General features: G+C 44.1%; 1 protein-coding gene across 1 annotated transcript; it reads left to right on the forward strand.

Annotated features, from left to right (window-relative positions):
* Positions 1 to 10,436: 10,436 nt before the first annotated feature.
* Adamts1 (ADAM metallopeptidase with thrombospondin type 1 motif 1) lies at positions 10,437 to 19,866 on the forward strand. Its single transcript, XM_052158673.1, has 9 exons — positions 10,437 to 11,595; positions 13,122 to 13,468; positions 13,916 to 14,048; positions 14,367 to 14,534; positions 14,973 to 15,259; positions 15,479 to 15,665; positions 15,774 to 15,949; positions 16,852 to 17,027; positions 17,574 to 19,866. The coding sequence occupies exons 1-9, from the start codon at positions 10,866 to 10,868 to the stop codon at positions 18,271 to 18,273; spliced, it is 2,904 nt and encodes a 967-aa protein (XP_052014633.1). The 5' UTR covers positions 10,437 to 10,865; the 3' UTR covers positions 18,274 to 19,866.
* Positions 19,867 to 25,848: the final 5,982 nt, after the last annotated feature.

A 25,848-nucleotide genomic window follows, 5' to 3' on the forward strand; every position in this document is an offset into this window, starting at 1 on the left:
CCCTGAGATTTCACCTTAAACCAGTCAGAATGGCTAAGGTCAAAAACTCAGGAGACAGCAGGTGTTGGTGAGGATGTGGAGAAAGAGGAACATTCCTCCACTGCTGGTGGGGCTGTAAGATGGTACAACCACTTTGGAAATCAGTCTGGTGGTTCCTCAGAAAACTGGACATGACACTTCCAGAGGACCCTGCTATACCTCTCCGGCATGCAATAAAGACACATGCTCCATTATGTTCATAGCAGCCTTATTTATACTAGCCAGAAGCTGGAAAGAACCCAGATGCCCCTCAAAGGAGGAATGGATACAGAAAATATGGTATATTTACACAATGGAATACTACTCAGCAATTAGAAACAATGAATTCACAAAATTTATAGGCAAATGGTTTGATCTGGAAAATATCATCCTAAGTGAGGTAACCCAGTTACAAAAGAATACACATGGAATGCAATCTCTGATAAGTGGATATTAATTAGCCCAGAAGCCCTGAATACCCAAGGCACAAATTGCATAACAAATGACTCCCATGAAGAAGTATGGAGAAGGTCCTGATCCTGGAAAGGATTGATCTAGCATTGGAGGGGAATATAAGGACAGAGAAAAAAAGGAGGGAGGTGATTGGAGAATGGATGGAGAGAAGAAGGTTTATGGGGAGGGGGGATCCGGGAACGGGGAAATCATTTGGAATGTAAACAAAGAATATAGAAAATAAAAATATTAATTAAAAAAAAATGTTCAACATCATTAGTCATCAGGGAAATGCAAATCAAAACAACCCTGAGAGTCCACCTCATACCAGTCAGAATCACTAAAATCAAAAACTCAGGTGACAGCAGATGCTTGAGAGGATGGAAAGAAAGAGGAACACTCCTCCAAAGTTAATGGGATTGCAAGCTGGTACAACCACTCTAGAAATCAGTCTGGCAGTTCCTCAGAAAATTAAATATAGTACTATCTGAGGACCCAGCTAAACCACTCCTAGGCATATACCCAAAGATGCTCCAACATATAACAATGACGCATTCTCCCCTATGTTCATAGCAGCCTTAATTATAATAGCCAGAAACTGGAACGAACCCAGATGTCCTTCAACAGAGGAATGTATACAGAAAATGTGGTACATTTACACAATGGAGTACTAGTCAGCTATTAAAACCTATGAGCTCATGAAATTCTTAGGTAAATGAATGGAAGTAGAAAATATCATCCTGAGTGATGAAACCAAATCACAAAAGTACACACATGGCATGCACTCACTGATAAATGGATATTAGCTCAAGAGCTCGGAATACCCAAGATACAGTTCACAGACCACATGAAGCTCAAGAAAAAGGAAGACCAACGTGTGGATGCTTTAGTCCTTCTTAGAAGGGGGAACAAAATAGGAGACCCATGGGTTAAAATCCACAGATTTAGTCTTCCAGGATTTTCCTTTTCATCTATCACAACAGTTTTAAGAAGTCCTACTCTCCAGAAAGACTTGTATACTCACTTATAAGTGGGTATTAGCCATAAAGTACAGGATAACCATGTTGTAACCCACAGGCCCAAAGAAGGTAAGTAACAAGGAGGGCCCAAGGGAAGATGCCTGGCTCTCACTGAGAAGGGGAAATAAAGTGGATATGGGGAGGTGGGTGAAGGAAGGTAACTGGGTGGGAGAGGGAGTGCGGAGGGGAAAGGGGGGAGGATTGAGGGACTAAGAACTGGGAGAGAGAGAACAGGATCATCAGGGGCAAGTTAATTAAACTACTTTGAGATTCTATTTCATCACAGTCAGGATGGCAACTATTTAAAAGTCAAATGGTAACAGATGCTGGAGAGGATCTAGGGAAAAGGAACTGTTGTTGGTGGGTGTATGGATGTGTGGAGTCGCTATGGAAATTAGTGTAGCTGTTTCTCAAAAGCTAAAACTCGACCTTCCATGTGACCTGAGAGTACCGTCCCGGAAAGTATACTTGAGAGACTCAGTATACTAGTATTCAGGTTGTTGCTTGGTTGTTTTCTATTTCTAATAATTAGGAAATAGAAGGAGCTTAGAGTCCATCGACTGATTAGGGCAATGAAAACGCAGTATATATACATAGAGAAATGTTATTCATCTCCTCTGTGCAGACTATATAACTGAAATATCTGCAGGAGGTTACCCAGGCCCATAAAGACACATGTCACACATCCTTTCATTTTGTATCTAAGTTAAGGTGAGTAACTAGAAAGCACAGGGGTTGTGAAAGTAATCCAGGAGTGGACAGGGACCTTGAGAGGGAGAGATAGTAAAACATGCGAGTATTGGAAGTGGAAAGGAACCAGTAAATAAAAAGCAAGAGAGATAGAGTGCAAAAGGGAGGGAAATGAGGAGGGACAGAGAGTTAACAAGAGGAAAACCTGTATAAATAGCCAGATGGAAACCTACCTTATCTCTGTTGAGTCCTTGTGTGCACCCACAGCCGCTGTGGTTGCCTCCACAATAGCGGGGAAAGAAGAGAATTACAAATCCCAGCATGAGTTAGTCAGGGGTTCTTGAGGCTCTATGCACAGCAGAGGAACTGTTAACAATTGATGTGTACTGGACAAGGGTGGGTCACTTCTCTTTAGGAGTGCTACAGTCCACACTTTCTCAAGGTCCCTTCGGGTGCCTGCTGACCAAATACACATATCCACCACAAATTGTACTCAGTGGAGTTTAAAAGAAAGGAAGGACTTGAAGTGCACGCCTTTAATTACAGCACTCAAGGGACAGAGGCAGGCAGATCTGAGTTCAGCCTGGTCTACAGAGCAAGTTCTAGGACAGCCAGGACTACAGAGAAACAAACAAACAAAAGGTCCATTTGGATATGGAAACTACTACTTTAGAAGCTTCCTAAGACAGATACATATATAAAAAATAATCTAAATAGGACGATCCCATAATGAGGAAGAGAACATACTAGACATACTAACAAATAAATGAGTGTGAATGAGTTAAATCTTGTAGAGTTGTTGGTCAAAGGGCTCTGTAGATACCCCCTGAATATTACAGGTACTTCCAAGGCTATAGGTTATCCTCTGTAACTTGGCAATAAGTCTCTGTTGCCCAACACACCACTTGTCTCATTCAACATGGAGAGATCAAGATTGTTCCCAACTAGAGAGAAAAGCCAAAAGAATGTGAAGTGGGCAGCAAGATGTGTCAGGGGAGAAACTCAGAAAAATTCACACACTGAAATACTTTCACAGTTTACCCATTAATGGTTGTGGAAAAATGTATGTAAAACTCAACAATATTAATTCACAAGTAGCTCGAAATAGCTGATAACTTTAGGAATCTCTTTTCTCTCAACTTCCAAAGTTTTTCAAAATTGTTTTCTTGGAGTCTCCTTGTTTTGTCTTTTCGTTCCATATCCCAGTAAGTTTTGTTTTCAGTTAGTGCTGTGTGAGTTCACCATAAGCAGCTTCATATCCCATACAAAGAAATACTCTGCTTTGTTATCTGATACAATGATGAAAAAAAAAAATCAGTGGAAAGAGGGAACTCGAAGAGTCTGCCTCCAGTAGAAAGACAGGGCCTCAAGTGAAAGGAGTGCTTACTAACCCACAGTCAAATGTTCTGACCCAGAATTGTTCCTATTTAAAAGAACTGCAGGGACAAAAATGGAGAAGAGACTGAAGGAAATGTGATCCATGATCCATCTCATGGGGGGCGGGGCACTATGATATGAAACTATTAGTGATACTATGGTGTGCTTACAAACAGAAACCTAGCATCGCTGCCCTCTGAGAGGCCCAACAAGCATCTGACTGAGACACAAGCAGATACTTACACCCAACCACTAGCCTGAAGTCAGGAGCCTCTATGGTTGAATTGGGGAAGGGTTGAAGAAGCTGAAGGGGAGGACGACCCCATAGGAAGACCAGCAGTCTCAACTAACCCAGACCCCAGGGAGCTCCCAGAGACTGAGCCACCAACCAGGAACATGCAGGAGCAGGTCCTGAGGTCCCTGGCTAATATAGCAGAGGACTGCCTGCCTGGTCAGGCCTCAGTGGAAGAAGATGTGCTTAAACCTCAAGAGACTTGAGACCCAGGGAAGGGGGAGGCCTGGTGAGGGGTGCGGTAGGGAGGAGGGTAGGGAGGAGAACACCCTGTAGGAGGCAAGGGGGAGGGGGAATGAGATGAGGAACTCTAGGAGGTGGGACTGGAATGGAGGACAAGACTGGAATGTAAATAAATAAAATAATTAAAATTTAAAGAAGGAGAGAAGAAGACCAACCTTCTTCACCTGTCTAAAAAACAATAGCCAGCTGCTATATTCTCAAGTGTTCAATACTTTACTCTTCACCGTGGCTACAGTGCTGTGAAATGAGCAGCAGTTAATTTCACCGACCTATTTGCAATTGTATACCCTTTTTAAAAGCAGTTTTAATTGTAAGCGTGAACATATGCTTGTGTGAATGTAGTATGCATGTGTATGCATGTGTGTGTGCCTGTATGTGTGAATGCGTGTGTGTATGTGTGTTGTGCATATATGTATGCCTGGTTGCTTGTGGTTATGCACCTGATGAGACCAGGGGATGATGCTGGGTATCCCAAATTCATTCCTCACATTATTCTCTTGAGAAAGGGTCTCTCGCTGAATCTGGAGCTAGGCTAGTGACTACGGGCAATCCCCAGGGACCCATCACTCTCTGCCTCCAAAGACCGGGGTCACTGCTATATGACCACAACTACGTGGCGTTTCCTCCATGGGCTCTGAACCATCTCCCTTCTTCTCATTTTCCAGGCTAAATGTGTGAAGTGAACATACGCTCAATGCTTGATTTGGCGATTATACAATAAAATGCAGTGTGATGCTGAGACATCAGCACCGCATCCCGGAAACATAAACAGTCATTATGTGTCGATTAGACGCAATATTTAAAAAATGGGCTTTTCACTCTGGGCACTATTCCATGAGATGGCACATGACATCAAGAGAAATGCTTAGTCAAAAGGAAGTCACTACAGTCTGAGGACTCCCACCTGTGTCCTTAGCTTCTTCTTTACTGAGTTCAGCAACTAAAGTCTCCCACATTAGGAGCCTCTCCTGTTGATTTCCTTCAATTCGTTACGTTCGGTCTTTACAATATTTCAGTTCAAGGTCCACCATCTTTATTTTACATACGAGGAGTCTGGGGCTCGGTGACAGCCATAGATCTCCTAAAGTCATAAAGTAAGAAAGTGACAAATTCAGAACATCAGAATTCAAACTCGGATTTAGCTCGCTCTCCAATCCGGTCGGCAGGGAACAGACTCATCCCCACACATGGACATGACTCTAATAAGCTTTCTTTCCTCAGCTCACAGGATGAACCAAAGCACTGATCAGTGTTTCCGGAAGTGAGCATATGCACCCATTGATCTGCGTATGCTTGGAAAAGTAATTTACTATGGGAGGGAAAGACTGGAAAACGCTACAGAATAGGACTTTGAAGACAGCCAAACGTCAGGGACTCCAGAAGTCTCCATTTCTCAGTCCTGGCGCATTGTCAGGGGCCATCTCAGTTCTAAATTTAACTACTAGTTGTCAATAGGAAGGAGCACTTGCAAATCACAAGTCCTTCGGGGATACAGGACCTTACGGGTTTACCACTTTTATTGTCAGTAGCAAAATTCCCTCCCAACACATTTGGAAACCTGATTTTCATCTTCTGTCTGTAATAGATAGAAGATGTCTCCGATCTCTGCCTGCTAATCAACAAACTTCATGCTTGGCGGTGGGAAAGGGTGCTCTACATAGTTCAAACATCCCTCTTCAAAGTCTTGTATGCCTCCTGCTGACTGACATCATCTGCTTTTAACTCCGGTATTTATTAAACTCATGAAATCGCGCTACTATCGTTTACATTTAGCAATAGCACATCTTCAGAAGATGGTTTTTAAATCACATACTATTGGGAAGTCGCTTACATCTGGGATGATCACACATTGCAGGAAAAAACCATCTGGTTAAGGTCTATTTTAAAATTTGTCTTTTGTTGCCCCCTGGTGGCTGAACTTTTTCCTCACCCTGCCCCCACTCCACTACCAAACTTTCCTTTTCCTCCACTCTTTTTAACTTTTTGTTGTGGCCAAGGGAAATACTGTAAACCTGGAAAAGCAATTAAAGCCAGTACCAAGGGTCAAGTAGCAGTATACACTGAAAAAAAAATCTATGCATAGTAAATGGACCAACGGTGCTGTAATCTCTCAATAGATTGTATATTTGAACCGAGCTCTCAGCTGTGACATATAAAAGCAGCCAAAGATAATTCTCAGTTTTAAAAACCTAACTAATTATTTGGATTAAGCTAACAAAATCTCATGATTAAAAATGAGCTGCGGGCTTGAAAATATGTAAATACAAGTAACATTGAAATATTTAAAAATTGGTTTACAGGTTCCTTAAAGTGGAAAGAGAAATCTGTTACATATCACTGGAAAGACATAAAACTTTTGCAATTCCTAGTTTAACTAGAAAAGAAAACCAAAATACCATTTGTTGTAGACTATCGCCACCTTGTGGGCTAGGTAAGAAGTGCTGAAGCTGGTGAATCTTTTAAGGTGGAATTTTTTTTCTACTATAAAACTCCTTTTTCTAATAAAATAAAAATTAATAATTTAAAAATAACATAAGTCACAAGTCCGATAATATATTCACCCACAAAACGTTTATATTAAAACACCAAGAGATATTTTATTAAAAATTATGAGTATGGTAGTCTATTTCTGAGATCCCAATTTCATGCTCCATCATCTTAAACAAGTTAATTAATCACTTTAAGACTCCCCTCTGCTATATTTTTCAAGAAAATAAATTAGAAAGAGTATGCTTCAATCAGATCTTCCAATTTACAAGTTTGGGGTTTGTAAAAACCTAATGTCCAAATGGAATTACTAATTTCTCAGACTGTGGTATTTCTTAAACTCCAGACCTGCTTTAAATGGATGTTTTCTTTCTGAAATCTTGATTAAGATAAAAAAAAAATTCATTGCTCCAGTGTTGCTATTTGTTCCTATGTACTCTAAAGGGAGGCCAACCGGTTTTTGCATTCCCAATTAGCAAAGCCTGTGGTTGGAGTCATGAATCGAAAGCCTCCCATGCTTATGAAATATTCTCATTAGCTGTTGCTCTACATAATATTTACATTCAAACAATCCTAACAGCTCCTCCTTATTATCAGACTTCCTCACTTTCACAACCGCCTGTAGAGTGCTGTCTTTGATAAAGACTTAATGAGAATCATTCTGTGTCTTAACCCTGAGGATCCCTGAGACAGACCAACATGGAAGCTAACGTGTTGGCCACTACTTCTTTTCCTTCGAAATGCACTTTTTTCTTCTTCAGGAACTCAGTGGGTTCATAAAGGACAAGCATTCTTTTAGAAAGCTGAGCTTTATATGTTGAGATGAATGAGTCCAGATCATCTAGGCAAATTTCAAAATAAATAACTTTTTTGAGTCTTTCTCTTAAGATGTGTTAAGCTGCTGTTTCTGCAAGCTCTTCTTACACTCTATAGAAAGAAAACCAGAAATACAAGGAGCAGATGTTAGCAGAGCATAGGCATTTTGGATTCCGATGCAAATGCAGGAGCAAAGGCATTTATAAGAGTAACACTATAAAACTTGCTACAGTGTCCCAATGTCTCACCATTGTCTCTCTGGCCAGTAAATGGAACCCCTCAAAACTTGCTTTCTCACTAAGATATTTTCTTTCAATTTATATTCTGCTTATAAAGATGAGCATGTGTTATGTGCTTGTCTCCCAAACACAGAATGCTGATCTTAATTTATTTTTAAAGTGGATCAGAGACCCCCTTCTGAATGTGCACGTTTTTTTTTTCAGCGTAGTAATTGGCAACTCCAACACCCATGTCTCTGTTGAAGCGATTAAAAAAAGAATCATTTCCCAGAACTACAGGTGCACAACAGATTGGAGCCATTATGCAAAAGAACAGAAATCTGGAGAGAAACCCAGAGAGTATAAAAGCCCTGTTCCTGGCAACCCTTTCCCCTTTAACTCAGTGCCTTTTTTTTTTCCAGCTCTATTTGGATACAGAACATGAAATATGAAAAAATTATAATGGATTTGAAGTAACCCATTTGAGATTTGAAATGTACTCCCAAATGAAAATCCCTTCCAATAAGAGTGCAGAAGAGACAGAAATGGGCCCGAGGCCAAGCTTGCATGGGCTTTAAAAGGTAGAGTTGCTGTGGGAGAGTGGAGAGCCGGACATAAATTACACTTTGATTTTAAAATTACATATTTTTCTGGTGGTCCTGTAAATCTCCCTTCCTGCCTCAGTTTAAGGAGATCGCACGTGCATCATGGATTTAGCGGGACTTTCAATCCTTTGGTCACCTCAAGTATCTTCAGTCTCCCCCACCCACTGGTTTTTATGTTCTACAGTCAAAGCTAGGGCATGGGTGTCTCGGCCTTTGTTTGTATTTGTTCTCACAAGTATCTAATCTTGCCTGTTAGCAAGCAGGGAGGACAGAGGGGGAAGGAAGCCACACAAACAGGAAAGATTATTTTTTTAAAAAAAGAAGGCAGCATAACAGAAAATGGAAATGTTTCTCAAGCGAAGTGGGTCTGCCCGGAAGGTGGGCTTCGGGAAAGCCCACTTGAGAAGCAGGTTCTTGGACAGAAAGAAAGAGGCTAGACACTTCACAAATGAATGGGCCCGCTCCTAACTGTGGACTTTGGCTAGAGCCGAACAGAGATGAAGGAAGAAGACGACATCAAAGTTTGCTGGTGGACGAGCAAAGTTGCTTGGTTTGTATAGTTCAGCTTTGAGTGTGATTTTAAACCAAAATCTGAGAGCGGGCTCCTCCGGTGAGCACAATCACCGGGATGTTGTTAGGAGCTTTGGAGGAGGTTGGGCTGGTCTTGTTTCTCCCAGCCACCTCTTCTTTTTTTTTACTTTGTATTTTTTAATTCGATCTTCCCTGGTGTGGGAAACACAGTTTTTGTTTATGTTTTCATGTAGGCTGTCTAGAACCCTGGGAAAGTGTCTGGCAGAAACCTTTGGAAAGAGGACGCCTTGGAAGATTGCAAGGGACTGTCTGAGGCCCACAAATTTAGGAAGATCAGGGGAGGAGCGAAGGGAGTGATCAACCCAGAGCCAGCCGAGCAGTGGATGGGGGTGGGGCAACACGTCGAGAGCCCAGAATTGGGAGGGGCAGGGAGCAAGAGCTCGCTAGAGCGAGCGCGCCGGTCTGCCTGAGGACTTGGGCTGTGGTTCTCAAGATTGTCCTAATGCCTTTCCGCCAGTGAGAGCATTGTGAACCATTTCCTTCCTCTGGGTCACAGAGCCCCTCCCTCTCTCTCAGCGCTGGAGCCTCTCGACTTTTTCTTAGGGGCCGGGGTTGGAAGGGCTCAGCTTTTGTGACTTTCGTAACGCGGATGCTGCCTTTCCCTTCCCGGTAGGAAGGAGGGGGAGGGGAACCCGGTTACATTCCCCCCCCCCCGCCTTCCCCCCGCTTTGGACTTGGTACTGAAGTGGGGAATCTAAGATGCATCTGTCCGCCTGGCCTGCGGCCTGCAGCAGCTGCTGTTAAGATTTTGGAAGTACGCGGACTGGAAGGGAGGGCTTCTCCGGTGAAGAAGGGCAAGCAGAAATCCCTTCTTAGTCTCTAGGGAACTAAAGCTGGTTCCAGATAGACTACTCCGGAAAGATCAGGATACACCGCCGCCTCCCCACCCCCCCCACCCCCACCCCCGCTCCTACCGTGACCCCCCCCCCCCCCACATCTCTAGGTAGGACTTGAGGAAACTGTTAAGGTCGTTCACGTGGAATTTTTACAATCCAGAGACTGAGAAGCGCCCCGTGAACACACACACACACACACACACACACACACACACACACACACTCAATCTCTCTCTTTTCTCTTCCTGAGGAGCGCAGAATCAACATACTTTGCCCCAGAAAGCTGGGGTAAAGTGAAGCACTCTTTAGTCAAGGTGCTCATGGAAGGGTAGAAGAGACAGAAAAGTAGTGTGCTGCTTTTCAAGAAAAGTTAGCTGAAGCTAACAGCCCACTCTGGGGGAGAAGAGGCTGTGAGTATGGGAGAAAAGGAATGTGGAGGAATCTTTTCAATTAGACCCTCTTTCTTGGAAACTGCAGCCCACCCGGGGCACAGGAAGGGCGACAGGAAGCAGGGTGGTCGGGGAATCAGCAGCCTAGGGAAGTTAAAGGTTCACTCTTTTCCCCAGAGCAGCCGGGGCTGTACAAAGTGCTGGTCACAGCGCTGTTTTGGCGTCTTACACCCCCAGAGTGACGAACTGTGGCGTGAGGCCAGCGCGGAGGCCGCCCCCTCCCCCTTCAGGCCCCGAGGCGCAGAGCTCGGTTTAGCAGCGACTGAGCTCAGGGGGCGGTGTCGCGGGGTTGGGGGGGGGGAAGGGAGGGGCTCAAGTGTGGCTATAAAGGGGCGGCCGGGGCTGCTTGGTTCTTGCACTCGCTGGAAAGCAGATCAGAGCTAGGTGCTAACGCAAGGCCAGAGCTCACAGCCCGGCGGAGAGAGCAGATCCTTGCTCCGATCGAGCCAAATCGCGGCCAAGGCGGAGGACGGAGAGTCCAGGCTCCTATTCCGGACTTGTTCCCCAGCTCCGGGGCGCTTTTGGATCCTGCAGCAGCCTCTTGGCAGCTCTAGCAGTGCGGAGCCTCCACCTCGGTGCTGGAATAAAAAAAATTCCCGCGCACCGGCGCAGCCTCTAGCTAAGTGACCCGGAGCTTCGGCTGCTAGCACTGCACGAACTTTCCAATCAAAGTGATCGTGAAGTTTAAGCATCCGGAGCAGGCCGGCGAAGCTCTGAGCGTTTAAGCGTCTAACAAGAACAAGAGTTCTCGGCGCTGCAGTGTGCGGTGTCATGCAGTCAAAAGTCCCTTTGGGGTCACTCAAGCAGAAGCCCTGCTCCAACATGGGGGACGTCCAGCGGGCAGCGAGGTCTCGGAGCTCTCTGTCTGCACACATGCTGTTGCTTCTCCTCGCTTCCATAACAATGCTGCTATGTGTGCGGGGCGCACATGGGCGCCCCACGGAGGAAGATGAGGAGCTGGTGCTGCCCTCGCTGGAGCGCGCCCGGGGCCACGATTCCACCACACGCCTCCGTCTGGACGCCTTTGGCCAGCAGCTACATCTGAAGTTGCAGCCGGACAGCGGTTTCTTGGCGCCCGGCTTCACCCTGCAGACGGTGGGGCGCAGCCCCGGCTCCGAGGCACAACATCTGGACCCCACCGGCGACCTGGCTCACTGCTTCTACTCTGGCACGGTGAACGGTGACCCTGGCTCGGCCGCCGCCCTCAGCCTCTGTGAAGGTGTGCGCGGTGCCTTCTACCTACAAGGCGAGGAGTTCTTCATTCAGCCAGCGCCTGCGGTGGCCTCCGAGCGCCTGGTCCCCTCCGTGCCCGAGGAGGAGTCAGCCGCACGGCCGCAGTTCCACATCCTGAGGCGAAGGCGGCGGGGCAGCGGCGGCGCCAAGTGCGGTGTCATGGACGACGAGACCGTGCCAACAAGCGACTCGCGACCCGAAAGCCAGAACACCCGGACCCAGTGGCCTCTGCGGGACCCCACTCTTCAGGGCGCGGGAAAGCCAACAGGTATAAAAGTGTCCCCACCCCCATCTCTCTCTCAGTCGCCCCCCAACCCTTAATCGGGCGTGATTTGGGGGCACTCTCCAGATTGCCTCTGGAAGCCAACGACTCAGAGCTGCAGGGCACTGAGGTTCTGGGTCGTAACTCCCACCCCCCCTCCTCCAAAAAAAAAAGTTGGCCAAACCCTGCTAGAACATTTATTTGCCCGAATCGTTAATAATTTAAGAGAGAACAAGACAGAGGTCCTGCAGATAAGGGCGAAGAGTTTTCTCCGGGAAGTCTGTCTCCCGAATCCTTACACTGAAGAATCTCTTCCCATCCCTTTAATCCTTTAGTGAATGTATGAGTTCACTTTAACTAGGTTGTAGTTTCGCGCTGAGCTTTGTAACGTCAGTCCGTGTGCGCACGTAGCGCTCAAAGGAGGGCGGAGTAGAGGACCTGGTGACCTGGCTGTGCTCAGGAGCCTGGGCAACCGAGTGATGATCTCAGTTCAGTGGCCTTCGGTCCGTCCCCTTCCCCCATTTGAAAGGCTGACCCCGATGGCTGGTGGCTCGGGGCCCCTCTGCAGAACCTGCTTGGGAGGTCTTTGCTCCGCTCGCTCCGCCTCCTCCCGCCTCCTCCCTCGGCCTCGCGGCTCGCACTCCCTCTCCCGGCCGCCGCTGTGCTCCCCAGCCCTGTGGAATGTAAGAGCCTGGGCTGATCCTCCTCCCTACACGTTCTCGCCTAACTGCTGCGTTCAGTCCCTGGTAGCCAGTTAGTTCATTTTATCATTCAAGTTTCTTTTTGCCCTGTTCTAGATTTCGCCCCCTTGTCCGACTCGTCCCAGGAGCTGGTAGTCATCCTCCACTTCTCTGAGGCTGAGTCTCAGTTGCACGAGAAGGGCGGTTTTCCAAAAAGACAACTCTAGTTTGAGAAAGGAACTTATTTCCCCCGGGGCACTGGGAATGAGAGGAGGCAGGAACAGACTGCTGGGCAGAGTGGGTGGTCCTAGTGCCCGGAACTGGATCAAGCAGAGAACCCCCTGGGACCCCTTGAATGAGAGAGCTGAGCCTTACAGACTGAGACTCCTCAAGCCCCACCCCTTGGCAGAGGCTCCCCGCCCTGCCCCATGCCTTCCACGTGGAGCTGGATGATCTCATTCAGGATTTCAGCCCTGGCTTCAATAGTGAAAGGGTGACTCAGGGCGCTCTGCCTGCTTCTCTTGCCAAGTTTTTACTACAGCCGGGTAGGATGATAACCATCCTGCCTTCCTCAGGCCGTTGAGTTTTCAAAGGCCACAAAATAAATCCACATACACAGACAGTTTGATCACTTTATTGGTTTTGTTTGTTTGTTTTTTATTTAAAGCAAAAGAAAAAAACCTTAAAAATAACACACACAGTTTTTAGAAGATGCAAATATTTGTTTTATTTTTATTCCAGGTGTATTTCAGTTTTATTTACTCTGACTAAGTTACCTTTCTTAATATACCCCAAGAAGGTCACTATTATGAGAAGGACTGCCCCTGAGCAAACTTCCTTTTCTTTTTACAGGACCAGGAAGCGTAAGGAAGAAACGATTTGTGTCCAGCCCCCGTTATGTGGAAACCATGCTCGTGGCGGACCAGTCCATGGCTGACTTTCACGGAAGCGGTCTAAAGCATTACCTTCTAACCTTGTTCTCGGTGGCAGCCAGGTTCTACAAGCACCCCAGCATTAGGAATTCAATTAGCCTGGTGGTGGTGAAGATCTTGGTCATATATGAAGAGCAGAAGGGACCGGAAGTTACCTCCAATGCCGCCCTCACCCTTCGGAATTTCTGCAGCTGGCAGAAACAACACAACAGCCCCAGTGACCGGGATGCAGAGCACTATGACACAGCAATTCTGTTCACCAGACAGGTAAGATGAGAGGTTATCTATTGACCATTTCATCGCCTAGGAAGTTAGCCTTGTACTGGGTAGGATGGGGGCTGGGCGGGGGATGTTGTGGAGGGGAAACCAGGAAGGGGGATAACATTTGAAAGGTAAATAAATAAAATGACCAATTAAAAACAATGCATGTCATCTGTGTTGCTTCATTTCCTTTTTGGTTATGGGCTAGCTTCATCTGCCTTGCTTATTTCTATTTTAAATTTCAACATCTCAAGTTGCACAGTTCTATTTTCAAAGCGTTACAGAAAATCTTGCTTGGAGTGACATGTAGTCAGTCGGTCCCTCAAGCCTAACAATAATGAATAGACATGCTTCGAAGCGCATGTCAGGACACGCCCGGCTCGCCCGGCTGAAGAGCTAAGTATCAAGTCCCCTCTGTCCTGCTTAAAAGGCTTCTCCCTTGGCTGTTTGTAGGATTTATGCGGCTCCCACACATGTGACACTCTCGGGATGGCTGATGTTGGGACTGTATGTGACCCCAGCAGGAGCTGTTCAGTCATAGAAGATGATGGTTTACAAGCTGCCTTCACCACAGCCCATGAATTGGGTAAGTAAGCTTCAGAGCACAAATTTAGCCCAAAGGCATCAATACAACCCAAGAAGGCAATCTGATTTGAGAGAAAGAACATCATATCTCAGACTATGTTGCTACTTTAGCTCTTTTAGGAATGGTACGGTTTATTTTCCACTATGTCAAACATGGTCCTACTAGGACAGGAGAAAGAGCTACAAACATTTGAAAGTTGATATTTTTATAGACACCCTGATCGAAGTAAGGATCATCCCCAATACAGGCTGTCTAGTAGTAGAGCAATCGAGCCGCGCACGATCATGCAGCTTAACGCCGGTCTTGGCTGCTTCACAGGTCACGTGTTTAACATGCCTCATGACGACGCAAAGCACTGTGCCAGCTTTAACGGCGCGAGTGGGGATTCTCATCTGATGGCTTCGATGCTCTCCAGTTTGGACCATAGCCAGCCCTGGTCGCCTTGCAGCGCCTACATGGTCACATCCTTCCTGGATAACGGACATGGTAAGCTGACAGCGCCTCCATCTAGATGAAGTCGGACCAACCTCCCTTGTGTAGGGTTCTAGTTAGGTGAGCTCCGTGGTGAGCTCTTGCTCATTTTCCCTCCTTCAGAGTTTTCTCCATCAAGATCATAAGTGGTAGATCTTTACCTCCACCACATCCTGCTCCCGAAGTCTATTCATTCATAAGCAATAACTTCTCGCTGTAGTAAATTCAGAAGTACCCTATTGAGGATAACGTCTTGATAGAAATCTAAAGGTCCCTGCACTGGTTTTCCCAAAATGCTAAAAATTCACAAGTGGCTTTAAATGTCCACTATGCACATGCATGTTTTCACCAAATATGTGTTAATAATTGCCTCTTTTTTCTTTTCTTTTCTTTTCTTTTCTTTTCTTTTCTTTTCTTTTCTTTTCTTTTCTTTTCTTTTCTTCTCTTTTTAAGGGGAATGTTTGATGGACAAGCCCCAGAACCCAATCAAGCTCCCGTCCGATCTTCCCGGAACCTTGTACGATGCCAACCGCCAGTGTCAATTTACATTCGGAGAGGAGTCCAAGCACTGCCCCGATGCAGCCAGCACTTGCACTACCCTGTGGTGCACTGGCACCTCTGGTGGATTACTGGTGTGCCAGACAAAACACTTCCCCTGGGCAGATGGCACCAGCTGTGGAGAAGGGAAGTGGTGTGTCAGCGGCAAGTGTATGAACAAGACCGACATGAAACATTTTGCTGTGAGTTTTCTTGATGAAACCTAGTTGTTTGTAACTCAGAATTGAGAAGAGCAAAGTGATGTTTAAGGTCCTTTCCCAGTCAAGCTCCCCTATTTGTGTCCCAGTGTGATACTAGGAGATGATAGCGTATTTTGAGAATTGAGTGTCTGTTTTACATTTTTCTCTAATTCCCCAAAATGTCTCTATCGTTCTAACCCTGAGGTCTGTATCTCCATTTAGACTCCTGTTCATGGAAACTGGGGACCATGGGGACCGTGGGGAGACTGCTCAAGAACCTGTGGTGGAGGAGTCCAATATACAATGAGAGAATGTGACAACCCGGTCCCAAAGAACGGAGGGAAGTACTGTGAAGGCAAACGAGTCCGCTACAGGTCCTGTAACATTGAGGACTGTCCAGATAATAACGGTGAGTCACACTGGACTTCCGCTCTCAGAGAAACCAGGCAAAGGCGATGTGCCCACACCATGCGGTTGGAAACTGGGAACCTCATCGTCACGGTCATTCTCTTTTCAGGAAAAACGTTCAGAGAGGAGCAGTGCGAGGCACACAATGAGTTTTCCAAAGCTTCCTTCGGGAATGAGCCCACGGTGGAATGGACGCCCAAGTATGCTGGAGTCTCGCCAAAGGACAGGTGCAAGCTCACCTGTGAAGCCAAAGGCATCGGCTACTTCTTTGTTTTACAGCCCAAGGTAGCTACTTTTACACGTGTGTCTTTGCAAAGGAACCTAAGCTGGGCTTGCTTCAAATGTTTGGGCTTTCTTTACCTATTAATCTGTTTTCATTTTTGAAGTTGGAATACTTGTAAATACAAGAGCAACTACTTGCTTTGGGATTTGTGTTGCTTTCATTTGGGAAGGAAGCTAAAATCTAGCTAGCACTTCAAAGAGTCTTGCATGTGTTTAATATTGGTCTTCTATATCCAAAAAATGGCCCTTTGAAAACTGAAGAGCCTCCCTGTATAAGTTGGTTTCCCATACAAAAATTCATAGTTAGATAAATTATATATTAACAGGACATCCAGGAGTTTTAGAAAGTAGTCCAAAGTACTCGTTACTGGGTACTTAGCAGCCACACGGACAAACATGCTAACTGAGATGGGAGTTTGAGAATTAAAAACTCATTGTTGGAACATGTACTTTGAACAAAGTGAGTCGCCATTTCTTTTAGTGTTTTGCAGAGGGGATAAATCTTGCTTTGAAGTAGAGAATAGAATTTGTCATGTATTCATAGCATTATAAGACAGGAAAAATGCATCCAAGTTGTGGATGAAATAGCAAGTGATTTTCAAAGCACCTTCATCTACAGCGTATTCTAGTCACTGGCAATGGAAAAATAATCAAAGGGACAGTGAACCCTGCTTCTGTTGACCTTAGCAATAGGGGAGTTAGGCAAGCAAACATAAAATCAAGATATTTATAGACTTTGCAGATAGGGATGCGAACTGTTGAAAAAGCCAAAATATAAGTTAACATGTGGCATGCGATGAGGAGATGAGGAGAATTGGTGTAGCCTGGGAAGAGAGCAGAGAGAAAAGCATTCCAGTCGCAGTCACATCGGACATTTAACCACCAGGTGCATGTTGTCTCCACAGGTTGTAGATGGCACCCCCTGTAGTCCAGACTCTACTTCTGTCTGTGTGCAAGGACAGTGCGTAAAAGCTGGCTGTGATCGCATCATAGACTCCAAAAAGAAGTTCGATAAATGTGGCGTTTGTGGAGGAAATGGCTCCACGTGCAAGAAAATATCAGGGACAGTCACTAGTACAAGGTGAGCTTCAGAACACTCACTCCTGCAGTAGAGACTCCCAGGTATCCTGAAGACCGTGGGTTCGATCCCCTGCACTATGGGAGACCTGGTATTGTGGCATGTACCTGTAATCCCAATGCGTGAGACACAGAGACAGGAGTGACAATAATGTCAGATGTTCAGGTCACCTTTGCTTCATAATGACTTTCAGGCGTGAAAACCTGACTTGAAAAACAAGCACACAAACACAAAACAATAAACCCAGGTACTTCATGTAATTCCAGTGTTCAGCACGCTGACTTGGGAGGATGGTTGCTATGAGGTCTAGGTTAGCCTGGTCTACATAGTGAGTTCCAGCATAACCTGACCCACAAGTGAACCCTCATCTCTAAAACCTAAGATTAATTAATTAGTGTATGAAACAAAACACATGCTTTAGAGACCATGTAATTTTGATATGCGATTTTATGGGACTAAGGATAAGTCACATTAAAAGAATTGTATATTTTTGAGCAACGTGGTTGAATAACCAATTGAAAGACATATTCCTGTTTTCTTTGTCCACAGACCCGGGTATCATGACATTGTCACAATTCCTGCTGGAGCCACCAACATTGAAGTAAAACATCGGAATCAAAGGGGGTCCAGAAGCAATGGCAGCTTTCTGGCTATTAGAGCCGCCGATGGCGCCTATATTCTGAATGGAAACTTCACTCTGTCCACACTAGAGCAAGACCTCACCTACAAAGGTACTGTCTTAAGATACAGTGGTTCCTCTGCTGCATTGGAAAGAATCCGCAGCTTTAGCCCACTCAAAGAACCCTTAACCATCCAGGTTCTTATGGTGGGCCATGCTCTCCGACCCAAAATCAAATACACCTATTTTATGAAGAAGAAGACAGAGTCCTTCAACGCCATCCCCACGTTCTCAGAGTGGGTTATCGAAGAGTGGGGCGAGTGCTCCAAGACATGCGGCTCAGGCTGGCAGAGAAGAGTGGTTCAATGCAGAGACATTAACGGGCACCCTGCTTCCGAATGTGCAAAAGAAGTGAAGCCAGCTAGCACCAGGCCTTGCGCGGACCTTCCTTGCCCACATTGGCAGGTGGGGGATTGGTCACCGTGTTCCAAAACTTGCGGGAAGGGTTACAAGAAGAGAACCTTGAAATGTCTGTCCCACGATGGGGGCGTACTATCAAATGAGAGCTGTGATCCTCTGAAGAAGCCAAAGCATTATATTGACTTTTGCACACTGGCACAATGCAGTTAGGAGGGTTGGCGGACAAGGTAGCCAGGGAGGGGCTGATACACTGAGAGCAAGAGAGCTGGACGAATCCGGTGAGTCAAGCCAGGGAGCAGTGAGGTGTGACCATGAGGGATGTGTAGGGGATACATAGCAATAGAGGTAGGTAGATCAGGACACTCTCCTGCCAGTTAGATTCTGATAAGGTAGTCAATGAGGAACGGTAGCATCTGAAAGACCATACAAAGCACTAAGGAGCCAAAGCATTATTAGCATTTCTTTTGTTACATCTATTGCACAAATAATTTTCAGAGTCTAGCAGAAACCTGGCAAGCCTGTTGCATAGTACTAACTAGATACATTGTATCACGGGGATAGGGAAAGGCAAAGCAGAAGGGCAGTAAGATTGGATCTCAAACAAGGCTACTTTCTATCACTGGAGACAGGGGCAAGGGTACAAACGAGATCATTATTCCAAGTTGCTGGCTGCTGTGGTTTTAGGGAAGGTTGATGCATCATGCCTATCAATAGTGAAAAGTTCAGATTGTTCAACATGAGAGAAAGGCTCCTCTCCGTGAAAGAACTCCCGATTTCTTCTTATACCATCTCAGTCCTTAACTATAATTCATATTGAGGCAGAAAGGATTCACCTATTTATAAAATGTACATTGAAGAAGTCTATGAGGTACACACAAAAACTCAAGGAAACAATGGGCAACAGGCCTCCTGCTTTGCTTTCTCCTAAGTAAGGCTGCCTGGGGACGACTGTGGAGGTTAAAGACAATCCACAGCTCACAAAAGGCAGTGAATTAATACATGCTGTGCCAGTGTAAGAATGTGGGTCTAGAGATCAGGGTCCCATGAGATGAGGAACATGGGGATCACTCGTCTCACATGGAAGGCTGCTGCGGGGTAGCAGGTCCACTCCTGGCAGCTGGTCCAACAGTGGTATCCTGGTGAATGTCTGTTCAGCTCTTCAACTGAGAGAGAATATGACTGTTTCCATATGTATATGTATATAGTAAAATATGTTACTATGAATTGTATGTACTTTATAAGTATTGGTTTGTTTGTTCCTTCTAAGAAGGACTATAGTTTATAATAAATGCCTATAATAACATATTTATTTTTATACATTTATTTCTAATGATAAAACCTTTAAGTTATATCGCTTTTGTAAAAGTGCATATAAAAATAGAGTATTTATACAATATATGTTAACTAGAAATAATAAAAGAACACTTTTGAATGTGTATGCCTATTTTCTGAAGTGGGATTAACTCCTGGGCAAGAAATCTGATGAGACACAAACGTTGGATTTCAAGACAGTTTTAAAATTTGGGGTGAATGAACTGTATTTCTTGTTTATAGACATACTAATAAAAAAGAAGTTGATGATGTCTTTAGTGATAAGATTGTTACTAATATGGTTGGCAAATTACTGTAAAGAGACAGACAGTAAGCATTTATGTCATTGTAGGTGATCTTTCCTGCCACAACCATGTGACAGTGAGTGCTTTGTAGGACTGAGAGCGGCCATAAATGACATGTAAGTGATTAGCCATGGCTGTGCTTTAATAAAACTTTATTTACAAAAACAAATGGTGGGCCAGATTTGTTCTGTGAACTTGTTTGCTGAACGCCCCAATGTGATAAAGTAAATGGAAAAATGACTCAGTTTCTCATGCATTTGGATTTTTGTCTCCCTTAATTATATCAAATAAGTAAGAAAGCATGAACATTTTTAAGCTGTTGAGTAGGAACAGTGCCTCACACATTTGGAGCAGACATGAGCGATGAGTGAATACTGTGAAATATTTGCCTCCCTCACCAGACATACTGAGGTTTGGGGGAGAAATCTTGGACTTCTGTAGATCATTGTGTTTTTGAAAACTAAGTAGTGATCAGTGACAGGTTCAGATTATTTCCACTGTACTGTCGCTTTTAGAAAACTATTCACTAGAAAACAGGCAGTGTGCCCAGCTACTGACATTTCTAACTTTCCATTCACCTTTTAATCTCCTCAGCATATTTTTTTTTTTACATCCAATAACAAAATGCTAACTTCAGCCTTAGTTACTTAATGTGTCGCCATCAGCAACTAAATGGATAGGTCTCATGGTTCTCAGAAATTAGCTATGTCTGCACAAACTAAGGTGCAGTGGGAGTAGGGACATTAATTGGGTTACCTTTTTATGTTACCTACCTTAAGACCCAAAGATAGAGGGGGGCTTCGCAGATCATGAAATAGCTTTACATGTAGAACCTGACCAGGCAATTCAGCAATGCAAGTTGTCCTTAGTACCAGCAACTTTCATGGACACTGACTTCCCTCTTAGCATGATGCCAATTCCCATGGTTTGTTTGAAGAATATTCTCCCACAAGCCCTAACTGCTGTCTCCTACACGTGATATCTGAGCAAAGGTTCAAATATCACAATTAAAACCTGCAACAGAGAAAAGAGCTCTTTACTTAACTTTCCTTATTCACTAAGAGATTGTGGTTTTTCCCTACTTAAGCAGCTTCTGGAGACATGAGTATTAGCATACTACAGTAACCAGATATGGAGGCTTATGTCTGTAATCCTAGTGCTCTGGGGACCAAGGTGTAAGGTCATGGTGACTTCAAACTAGTTTATGCTTCAGAAAAAAAAATCCATGCTTCAAAACAATAAAATACATACATAACTACATAAATAAATATATTGGTGGGAGAAGGAATTCTAGTGTAGAAACAATGAAATTTAGTTTGCAAACTACACACACACACACATATATATATGTATATATATATATATGTATATGTATGTGTATATATACATATATATACACACATGGTTTCATTTAATTGGCTTAAAAATTACATTTGTTTTGTTTAAAAAATGCCTAAAATAAATTTGATTAATATAAAATTCACAGATTTATAAAATGTTATGCGGAGAAACATATGACCATGAGAATAAAAGACACAGAATAAACAAAAGAACCTTAAAAGGTATAGGGGATTGAAAATGAAGTCCAGAGGTACATTAGTTTGACTCCACCAAGAATTAACAAGAACTTGCAGTGATGATGCTTTAGTCTCTGAAAATCCCATCATATTCTTTTGGTTGAAATGTAAGCCACTATAGTTAAAGTAGCAATGATGATTTGCAACCTCAAAAGCCCATATTTTCCAGAGTAAACTCAAAACAAACAAACAAAAACCAAAAGCACTCCGGAAGCAGAGGCAGGTCAATCTCTAAGTTCAAGGCCAGCCTGATATACAGGACTGCATAGAGAAAAACATCTTAGAAAAAAAAATGTGTAAATTCAGTCCCCTCAGGAACAAGAAAAAGAGATCTGCCAAACATCCTATTCTTAAACTTCTACACAGAAAGCCAGGTTTTACCAATGTGGCCTCCTTGCATGGCCTGCAATTGTTCCCAGAGAGAACTTTTGTGCCTCTACCACCTGCTTCCCCATCATTGACAGCCAAGTCCCAGGTCTGGTTTCTCTATCATCCATGCATGTGTCTCCTGAGGGGAAAGCTAAAGAGTTCCTTTTCAGACTCTGTCCTATGAATACATCCAGTTCATCCTCCAGTTTCTTATCTAGTCTTACCTAACCCCTTCATCACCTAGCACACTCCATGCTAGCATTCCAGGCCAAAGTAGAAGGCCACATCTTTGCCACCACATGGTCTAGCTCTCCTGGTGAGTCTTACTCAATTCCTTCCTTGAACCCTCTCCCTCCAGGCATAGTACCAAGCCCATAAAGGATCCAGAAAGACCTGCTGAGTCTGATCTACTCTGAGCCACCAGTGCCCCTCCACCATTCCCCTCTAGACACAGAGCAAGGCAGAAGCTGTATCTAAGCACAATCGCTTGCCTACTCTGACCCAGTACCCTCAGTATACAGAATCTCTCCAGGATTACGCAGGAGCCCATTCTGAGAAATCTCTTGGCAAAAGCCCAACCCCGAGCTACATTCTGTGCTTTTACAAAGAGCCTGTTCAGGTACCTGCTGCTTTTCTACACCCACACTCTGCTAGGAAGCCAACCTAGACTTCACTCAAGTGTTCTACCATGACTTTAAGGCAGTGGTTCTCAGCCTCCTAATGCTGCAACCTTGAATTCAGTTCTTTAAAAAATTATTTTTGTTGTTACTTCATAACTGTTGTTATGAATCACAATGTGAACATGTTTTTTAGATAGAGGATTTCCAAAGGGGAAGGTAGGAGGGCTCAGATTAAGAATGTCTGCCTTAGAGTCTAAGGTTCTTGCATCACACTGGGCCACTACTGTGCTAGAATCACCCCACCCCAGTTTCTCCAATCAATAATCAACACCAAGTGCGTACTCACTCCTATCTAGACTGAAGTAAAGCCTAAATTTAGACAACAGTGAAAGAAATCCAAAGCTCCACTCAACACAGATGGTCTAGAACCTCACACCAGACACATAGCCAGTGATGCAATCCAGATAAGATCTTATCTACAAAACCCCACACAAACAATATGAAAGTCCAAGACTCTACACACAGAGCCGTGACACTGTGCCTATAGAAATGTTCTCCAATTGAAATTTCTCAGAATGATATCAGGACACAGAGTTTAACAACTGTAAATAGGACCAAAGAATTTAAGGAATTGAAAGAGACAGGAAATCACCTTGATGAACTAAAATAAGATGTAAATAAACCCCCAACTGGAGACAAAGAAAATGCACACCAAACTGGTAAGGTAAAATAACAGACAGTGGCAGGATTTGACATCTGAATTTAACAGAAATACTAAAGAAAATGCAAGCTAAAAATATAAACAGACCTGAAACATTCAAAACTAGAAAAGTCATAAGTGAGCTCCACCTGTAGAATGGATCAAGTCAGGACTTGAGGAGAAAGTAAAAGTGTATTTATGTATGAAATTAGTAAAGTGTTGAGTGTAGGTTTAAAAAACTACTGCCTTTGCTCAGAATCAGTGGCCGCCAACCCTAACCCAGCTTTCCTTTCTACCTGCCTTTGTTCTGAGAGGTGTCTGAGCTACCTACCAGCTTCCATCCAAGACCTTTGAATCCATGGATCAAAGACATACACACAGTTGTATCTTTACAATTTGCCTTTTAGGCACAATTGTTGGGCATTCCTATCATCCCCCTGGAAAAGCGTGCCCTTACCAATTTATTATCCCTACCTTTCTACCTTTCCACTTACCCTAAACTCCAGTTGCTAGACCCTCCTAGCACCTGCCAAAGATCCTTGCCCACCAGCCTGTAGCAGAGGTCACTGGTCCTAAGCCCCACCCCTACCCCTGCCCTAAGACCTTGCATGATCATTGTGTTCTTCTCCCTCCCAAACATGGCAGAAAAGACTCTCTCTCCTCCTCTGTGTCCGCCTTTTCTTCCTGAGACCCAGAAGTCCCACCAGTACCTTGGGCCAGCAATTGTCCCCCCAGCGCCACCTCAGCCTTCTTTACTGACTAGTCAAGAAGCAATTGGGGAAGAGGACAGTATCAGAATCACCCCTAACACCAAAGGATAAAAAAGTTAACAAAAAGTAGAATTTCAAGCAACATATACATATAGACGTGTGTGTGTGTGTGTGTGTGTGTGTGTGTGTGTGTGTGTGTGTGTGTGTGTATGGAGAGAGAGAGAGAGCGCGCTAGATCAACAACACAGTTATTTAAAAAAATTGGTTTAGCAGCTTACTGTATTTTGCTCTCTACCCTTATGTCATAGTTTATATTCTATTGCTGTGATAAGACAGTACAACCAGAAGCAACTTGTAGAATATGAGGCTTATTAAACTTATATATCCTGATAATAGTCCATCACTGAAGGAAGGAAGTCAAGTCAAGAACTTACACAGGGCAAGAACCTGGAGCCATGGACAGAAACAGAGGCCATAAAGGAATGTTATTTACTGATTTGCTCCCAATGTATTGCTGGGTCTGATTCTATAACCCAGGACCAACTGGCCAAAAGTAGTACTCCCCACAGTGGACTAGGCCTTTCGGCATCAATTATTAATGAAGAAAATTCGTGCACAGACAGGCCACATGCTCTGCAGGGCAGTCTGATGGGAGCAACACCTCCACTGAAGGTCTCGCTTCTTATAAGTAGTTGTGCCAACTTGACGAGACCAACCAGCTTACCACCCCATGGAAATAATGCAAACATCATTGTAAGTTATGAAATTTTGACAGAGAACATCCTCATTTTAGATGGAATCTTTTTATAGTATTGTAGTATTGTAGTATTAGCTCCTAGATTATTTTTTTTTAGCAACCCAAGGAGGAACATCTTAAGCAGGGTGGGGGAGGGGGGAGTGCTAGAAGATTTAACACTTTCCCCATCCATGCTGTGCTGCATTGTGTAGTGTTGTGTTTGTTCGTAATTGCTCTCCCATTTTCTTATTTAGAGTGGACTAAGAACTTCTCAGGTTCCCTGTACGTTTTACATGAAAGCGAGAAAGTATGCCCAAAGAACTCGGGAACGGGACAATCACTGGGAGGAAGTAGTGTGGACTTATTGACCTGGCTTTTTCTTTTTTCCAGGGGTTCTATATGGTTCTGGAACATCCAGAATTTTAAGCTTCAAATATTTCACCAAAGTAGCTAATAGGATCGGAAGCGATCCTGCATATCCTGTCTTCTCCGAGTATGACGGACAGAGTTGACATTAAAAAGGACCCTTACCCCAAAGACAGCTGGGTTGAAAGGGAAGCTCAGGGGGCAAGCATCATCTAGTGGCAAGATTAATTCTGAAGAAATGAGACTTAGCTGGAGGCCTTCATCTTAAGCAATAAGGTGTGGCAATCTAAAATGCTAGCTCTCTGAAAAAAGAAAACAAGATCTTTTACTATTAAAGACTCACAGAAAAGATTTCTAGTAAGCAAACCACATAGAATTTGGGGGGTTACATTCTCTGTAATAGTGGGATAATATATCTTAGCAATTCGATGTTTACTGAATCTTGTGATTTTCAAATTTAAAACATGTTAACATTGCCCTAAAAGTGGCAGTAGTGATAATATAGCAGTGTTCAATGTTATGTGTGAATGTTATACACACTTTTAAACTTGCTTTCTAAATTCAACATGCAAGACTGCTACAAACTGCAGAATATTCCAAACACAGAGAACTGACCAGTCTTCTGAGGGACTGTATTATCCATCAACTGTGGGATTTTAAAATGAAAAAAAGTTTTTATTATTGATTTTTTTAAAGATGCATAGCTCTGATCACCAACATAAAAGATTCCATCTAAAATGAGGATGTTGTCTGTCTTCAGGTTGCTTGGTAGCACACAGAAGTACTCAAGAAAGACAGTTGCCTTTCCGTCGTTGTGTGTGTGTGTGTGTGTGTGTGTGTGTGTGTGTGGCAGGCACCTGCCCAGTGAAATGAATGGAGAAGATCTGCTTTCAATGGAAGGCAACATTTGCTATACTGGAGTCCTAAATGTGGCAGGACTTCAGAGGTTTTAAACTCTCTCTGGCTCTTCTATCTGAAATGGTCAAGATTTTTTGTATTTTCAGTCTTAAGTCACTTTCAGAAGTCACAGAATGAATTAGGTAGCCTTCATTCTGTTTCTTTTTATGGAAGAGTTTGAAAAACATTGGTAT

Source organism: Apodemus sylvaticus, chromosome 15 (genome assembly GCF_947179515.1).
Source record: "Apodemus sylvaticus chromosome 15, mApoSyl1.1, whole genome shotgun sequence".
Taxonomy (NCBI): domain Eukaryota; kingdom Metazoa; phylum Chordata; class Mammalia; order Rodentia; family Muridae; genus Apodemus; species Apodemus sylvaticus.